This window comes from Camelina sativa, chromosome 1, assembly GCF_000633955.1.
Source record: "Camelina sativa cultivar DH55 chromosome 1, Cs, whole genome shotgun sequence".
NCBI classification, from domain to species: Eukaryota; Viridiplantae; Streptophyta; class Magnoliopsida; order Brassicales; family Brassicaceae; genus Camelina; species Camelina sativa.
The window spans coordinates 436,580-443,186 of record NC_025685.1 but is presented as its reverse complement, the minus strand read 5'-3'; the positions used below and the strand labels follow the sequence as shown (position 1 = coordinate 443,186).

At 40.4% G+C, this 6,607-nt stretch overlaps 2 protein-coding genes across 2 annotated transcripts in view; one reads left to right on the top strand and one right to left on the bottom strand.

The window, feature by feature from the left end:
• Positions 663 to 3,495, top strand: LOC104764554 (probable isoprenylcysteine alpha-carbonyl methylesterase ICMEL2). Its single transcript, XM_010488457.2, has 11 exons — positions 663 to 1,314; positions 1,435 to 1,511; positions 1,612 to 1,681; positions 1,781 to 1,867; positions 1,949 to 2,023; positions 2,171 to 2,272; positions 2,360 to 2,497; positions 2,597 to 2,662; positions 2,765 to 2,908; positions 3,002 to 3,092; positions 3,197 to 3,495. The coding sequence occupies exons 1-11, from the start codon at positions 1,055 to 1,057 to the stop codon at positions 3,356 to 3,358; spliced, it is 1,272 nt and encodes a 423-aa protein (XP_010486759.1). The 5' UTR covers positions 663 to 1,054; the 3' UTR covers positions 3,359 to 3,495.
• Positions 3,705 to 6,607, bottom strand: part of LOC104703028 (ABC transporter F family member 4-like) — a 3,887-nt gene continuing 984 nt past the window's right edge. Inside the window, exon 2 of the mRNA XM_019245887.1 lies at positions 3,705 to 6,605. Coding sequence (XP_019101432.1) covers positions 3,956 to 6,605 — 2,650 coding nt within the window. The 3' untranslated portion in view covers positions 3,705 to 3,955. The remainder of the gene's footprint in view (positions 6,606 to 6,607) is intronic.

The following is a 6,607-nucleotide window of genomic DNA, read 5'->3' as shown; positions in this document are numbered from 1 at the left end:
TTTTTTTTTTTTTTTTTTTTTGTTGCTATCCCTGAAATAAAAATCTCTTATTACTAAAGATTTTGATTTTCTTTTGGTCGCTAATTTAGTGATATCTGACTAATTTCTATTTTGCATAGGGATCATCTTATCTAAGTTTTAATAGTACTACTATATGATTACATGAACGATTTGACAACTATTTTTCTCAAGAAAATCAAATCTTCTGAAATGCCGTGGCTCTAGAATATCGGTTTAACCCGTGTGTAAGCTAATTAATCATTTAGACAGATAGATAGATTATTAGGCCGAAGATATTATTAAAAGGTGGTAATTATAGAAACTAAAGTTGTTTGGTTGTGAGTCTTTTGCACATGTAGATTAGTGTTTTTGTTCGCAAAAAAAAAAAAAATCTAAAATACTCCAATATTACTAGCTAGGCGACCTAATAGTAGGAAGAAGAGATGTCAATCATTGATTCAGAGATGATTCCTTTCGTTGGTGTGCGTGCCACCGCTTAATCGCCGAACACGTTCGAAAAATCAAAAGTTTGTAGACTGGCATACCACGTGGCATATAGTATGCAAAGTTTCGAGATATCCAAAACACAAATGATTTTCAATAGCGTTACGTCAGCGGTTCACTGATATATACATCTTGCATTTTTTTTTTGCTTTGTTTCCTTATAAAACAGTATTTAAATAGCAATTGTTGTAACTTGTAGTAGTATCACTCAATTTGTTTAATAGATTCGTATGTATAATAATAATTAACTAAAATAAGATACTTTAGCTAATTCACAATGATGTCGTTATATTAGGGGGGGGATTAACTGTTACTTTGTTAAATTCGATTTAAATTACTTGCGGGGGAGATAATCACGACGCTGTTTTGAGGACTTTATATCTTTAGTTTCCTCTTCGAGAGCCGCACATGCGTCGAAAAGCTTTTTTCAAATATTTGAAATAACAAAAAAACAGAGAACCGATCAATTTATAAGAGAAGAAGCAAGAAGAAAGAAGAAGAGAAAAACAAACAAAATATCGAGATCCAATCTTTATATCACGCGGCGGAGATGCAGTCTTCTCCGAACCTATTATGCTGTCCGATGTCTTTAAGGGCAGCGAAGTCCGACGACATGGCGCTGATTCACGGCTCCAACAGGCTACCTTTACCCGAAGAGGTCCGTCGAAGAGTCATCAGGAAGTCTTCTTCGTCTGTTGACGTCTCACCTCGAATTTGCCGGCAGCAGTCGTTCAGTCGCGATATTGGCCATGCAGCTGCAGAAACGTATTTGATTACTCGGCTTAGCTTCAACCTTCTTGGATATCTCGGGTACTCATTTCTCTATTTGATCGATGTTATATTATAAAACTTAATAAAGACATGTTTTTTTTTTTTTTTTTTGTTTCTGCAAGAAAATATTTGTTTTGATTGTTTGAAGTTTTTGTGCAGGGTAGGTTACCGGTGGATTACAAGATTACTTGCTCTTGCTTGTTATGCAATGCTCCTTATGCCTGGTTTCCTTCAAGGTTCTTTTTCTTTTGTTCCTGTTTATTGAGTTTTGTGTTTTCTCAATTCTGTTTACTTTAAAAAGCTTTTTTTTTTTTGCATTTTAATCTTCTTCTGCAGTTGCATATCTTTATTTCTTCTCATCCCAAGTCAGGAGGAGTATAGTTTATGGAGATCAACCAAGGAATAGGTAGGCATATATGACTCTCTATCTCGTAATCTTGCCTTTCTCCATTCTAACCTTATATATGGTTAATATTTTACATGTCTATAATTGTTTATTTGGCAGGCTTGATTTGTACATACCACCAACTCCAACGAACGATGGCCTGAAGCCTGTTGTAGTTTTCGTCACTGGTGGAGCTTGGATTATTGGGTAAGCCAATGCATTTGAATGGAGTTTCCATACTCATGTCCTACGTATTCTTATGCTCATATAATATGCCTCTTCCTTTAGGTACAAAGCCTGGGGTTCTCTCTTGGGATTGCAGCTAGCAGAAAGGGATATCATTGTGGCCTGTTTAGATTACAGGTAAACAAGTTTTATCATTTTCTTACCACTTCCCCTCTGGATTCTATCAATGTACTCAGTTTAGAGCTTTTTAGGAATCTAACTTTATTGACAATATATAATAAGTATCCCACGCTGTAACCAAGCATTCCCCTGTCTTTGGATCAGAAACTTCCCTCAGGGAACCATTAGTGATATGGTAAATGATGCCGCTCAAGGAATCTCATTTGTCTGCAATAATATTTCTGCTTTTGGAGGTGATCCTAACAGGTTTGTTCTCAATCTACTTTCAGTTCAGTTTTTCTATCTTTTACGGGCTCCTGTGATTGAACTGAACGTGTCTGCTTGCGTGTGTAGAATTTATTTGATGGGGCAATCAGCTGGTGCACATATCTCTTCTTGTGCTCTCTTCGAACAAGCTATTAAAGAATCAAGAGGGGATAGCATCTCATGGAGTGTTTCTCAGATAAAAGCTTACTTTGGTTTATCTGGAGGGTAATTACTTAAGTAGATTTGGCGTTACTATCAAAACTTTTTCCATATTGGCTTTCTCTTGGATTCAAAAATCTGCTCACTATTTGCAAACTTGTACAGGTACAATCTCTTCAATTTGGTTGAACACTTCCATAATCGGGGCCTGTACCGTTCAATTTTCCTAAGGTGATATAATGACATATGTCTTTCTAACTTGGAACATTCAAAAGGCATATTAGCTCTACACCAAAATTTTACTTATGGTTCTCTCTTTACATCAACTTGCAGCATAATGGAAGGAGAAGAGTCCTTTGAACAATTCTCTCCCGAAGTAAGATTGAAAGATCCGAGTGTACGAAAAGCCGCTTCTCTCTTGCCTCATAATATACTCTTTCATGGATCTGAGGATAATTCTATCCCCGCTGAAGCAAGGTTAGATTACACTCTTACTTATACATTGAATCCAAAATATGCCAGTTGGTTTAACCATCTTCATAATCTAAGACAAGTTTCTTTTTTTTGAAGCAAAACTTTTACAGACGCTCTACAAGCTGTTGAAGTGAAAGCCGACTTAATTATGTACAAGGGTAAAACTCATACCGATCTATTTCTTCAGGTAAGCAATAGAAACTAGCATTAGCGGATCCATATACTACACAGCTCGTTGTTGTTTGAAATACCTGTTATCTAATATGGGATCATCGCAATTTGCATTGCTAGGATCCCCTGAGAGGTGGTAAAGACGAGCTGTTTGATCATATAGTCTCTATGATACACGCTGATGACAGTGACGCACTGAAAAACGATGCATTTGCACCACCGAGAAAACGGCTGGTTCCAGAGTTATTGCTGAAACTGGCTGGCAAGGTCAGCCCCTTTTGAACAGGAAAGCTAAATCTCCATACGGTTCTTCTTGTAGCTTCTTGTTTGTTGTTGTTCTGTGTTTTCTTTTTCTTCGATTTGTAGCAACTCTCACATGTTGATATGATTGATATATATATATACATATACATATAGTCTCTCTTTGCATCAGTAAATGCATAGAGCTTAAGCAAGCCACATGAGTTGTCCCACAAAATTAACATCGATCCACTGATCCAAAAGCGTCAAACTGAAGCTACCTCTCAGATGATCAGAATATCATATTCAGCCATTCTATCTTGCAAATCAAAGATATTGGCAATTACAGTCGCATAATAATGGAGAAACTCCAAGAACTAGTGGTTCCTAGCAGTCACAACACACAAAAGCATGATCTACATTGCACAAAATGAGTAATAGATACAGATGCTTTCAAGGAAGCTTTTGTCATTCAATTTTTCTTAACAAGATTGCTACCATACCTGAAGAAATCACATTATAAGCCAGTAGCAACTTAACAATGAGATCAAAGTATTCTCAGGTATAAGTTAGAACATATCCTAAAACATATCATGAAGCTTAGCAAAATGGGATGTTGTAAGGAATGATCAAATCAACTTACACGCCCTTTGCCCTTTGCTCTGCAATATGCTTGTAAACTCTCAAAGTCTTACTTCTCATGGGCTCGATCATCTTTTCTGTCTCTTCAAATGTCTGCTTTGGCAGTTGAGCTTCCATGGAATCAAACCAATTTCTTAGTGTCATTTTCCCTAAATCTACTTCTACCCTCTCTACATCCCTATTGCTTGATCCCTGCTCAACCTTTTCCTCTTCACAATCATCATCTAATGTCGCAATTCCAGCGTCCTCAACCGTACACTCTCTTTCCTCGTCACAACGTTCTTCTTCAATTTGTTGTAAGTTTTCTGTGTCTGCATCTTCTCTAACAGTACAGTTCAGGTCATCTTCTCCTATGGTGTACTTCTTCCTTAGCTCGGTCTCCACCTGCTCTACCCTCTTAGATCCATCACCTTCCCTCTCATCTTCTTTATCACTTCTTTCACTGCAACCTTCCCGAGCTTCATTTCCATTTTCTTCTTCAGTGTCTTGCAAGTTCTCAGTCTCTCCATCTTCTCTAACGGTACAGTTCAAGTCATCTTCTCCTATGGTGCTCTTCTTCCTTAACTCAATCTCCACCTGCTCTACCCTCTTAGATCCATCACCTTCCCTCTCATCTTCTTTATCACGTTTTTTATCACTTCTTTCACTGCAACCTTCCTGAGATATATTTCCATTTTCTTCTACAATATCTTGCAAGTTCTCAGTCTCTCTATCTTCTCTAACAGTACAGTTTAGGTCATCTTCTCCTACTGTGCTCTTCTTCCTTAACTCAATCTCTACCTGCTCCACCCTCTTAGACCCATCAACCTCTCTCACGACTTCTTTATCACATTTGTCATCACTTCTTTCACTGCAACCTTCCTGAGCTTTATTCAAATTTTCTTCTACAATATCTTGCAAGTTCTCAGTCTTTCCATCTTCTCTAACAGTATAGTTCAGGTCACCTTCTCCTATTGTGCGCTTCTTGCTTAACTCAGTCTCCACCTGCTCCACCCTCTTAGATCCATCACCTTCTCTCTCATCTTCTTTATCACATTTGTCATCACTTCTTTCACTACAACCTCCCTGAGCTTCATTCTCCTTATCTTCTTCAACATGACAGTTCTTCAAAACCTCTTCTCCGGCATCATCATTTCTAGTTTCCATCTCCACAACGTTCTTGGACGGCTCCTGCTCCATTTTCCTCCTCTTTGCACGGCTTTTCCGGGCTAGGCCGAGGACCATTTCCAACTCCAGAAAGGAATCTCCACCAATTTCAGTCTTCTTGCTTCTGGTAGCCCTTGTAGCTCTCTTCTCATCATTAACCTCTAAAACAGTGTCCTCAGTCTTTACATTCTCAATCTGCTTGCTCCTTGTCACTCTCTTCCTGCTTTTTACCTCTGAGATTTCTACTCTCTTTGGGGTATCTTCAACTTCCAATTTGATCGATTTCAAACCCAATTGCTGGATACTCTCACTGTTGCTACCTTTACGAACCCCAGAGTTGCCTTTTTCCTCCTCCTCCGAGACTTGCTCTTCATTCGTAACTGCACTACTTGCGTTCTTCCGGGGCCTCCCAACCCTAGGGTTGACCTCTTTCTCCTCCGGAAACTCTTCCTTTGCACTACTCGCGTTCTTCCGAGGCCTCCCAACCCTAGGGTTGACCTCTTTCTCCTCCGGAAACTCTTCCTTTGCGTTCTTCCGGGGCCTCCCAACCCTAGAATTGACCTTTTTCTCAACTTCCACCTCCAATTCCTCTTCTTTATCGACGATATCTGCCAGATTTTTCTTTCTCGAAGCCCTAGTTTTCTTGGGTACTTCATTTTCCTCTTGCTTCAACGATCCACGCGCTCGCTTTGGCTTCTCCTGAACCGACTCAATAGGATCCGGATCCGGATCCGAAACAGCGTTATGCTTGTTATTCCTCCTTGGCCTGGGCGGAAGCTGATGCTCCTGCGGCGTCTGAACATCACTCACGAAGTTCACCACAATGGAAGTGTACTCACCAAGCTTGATTTCGTCGCCATGGCTAAGATTGACGGGAGTATCTGGGTCGATACTTTCCGAGTTCAATAAGGTGCCGTTGGAAGACCCTAGATCCTGGATTATCCAGTTCTCCGACGAANGCTGGATACTCTCACTGTTGCTACCTTTACGAACCCCAGAGTTGCCTTTTTCCTCCTCCTCCGAGACTTGCTCTTCATTCGTAACTGCACTACTTGCGTTCTTCCGGGGCCTCCCAACCCTAGGGTTGACCTCTTTCTCCTCCGGAAACTCTTCCTTTGCACTACTCGCGTTCTTCCGAGGCCTCCCAACCCTAGGGTTGACCTCTTTCTCCTCCGGAAACTCTTCCTTTGCACTACTCGCGTTCTTCCGAGGCCTCCCAACCCTAGGGTTGACCTCTTTCTCCTCCGGAAACTCTTCCTTTGCGTTCTTCCGGGGCCTCCCAACCCTAGAATTGACCTTTTTCTCAACTTCCACCTCCAATTCCTCTTCTTTATCGACGATATCTGCCAGATTTTTCTTTCTCGAAGCCCTAGTTTTCTTGGGTACTTCATTTTCCTCTTGCTTCAACGATCCACGCGCTCGCTTTGGCTTCTCCTGAACCGACTCAATAGGATCCGGATCCGGATCCGAAACAGCGTTATGCTTGTTATTCCTCCTTGGCCT

Excerpts from the sequence above, each read along its gene's own strand:
- LOC104764554 (XM_010488457.2), top strand. The coding sequence starts at position 1,055 with ATGCAGTCTTCTCCGAACCTATTATGCTGTCCGATGTCTTTAAGGGCA. Across the intron at positions 1,682-1,780 it reads GGAGATCAACCAAGGAATAG|GCTTGATTTGTACATACCAC; the intron begins GTAGGCATATAT and ends TTTATTTGGCAG. Across the intron at positions 1,868-1,948 it reads GGTGGAGCTTGGATTATTGG|GTACAAAGCCTGGGGTTCTC; the intron begins GTAAGCCAATGC and ends CTCTTCCTTTAG.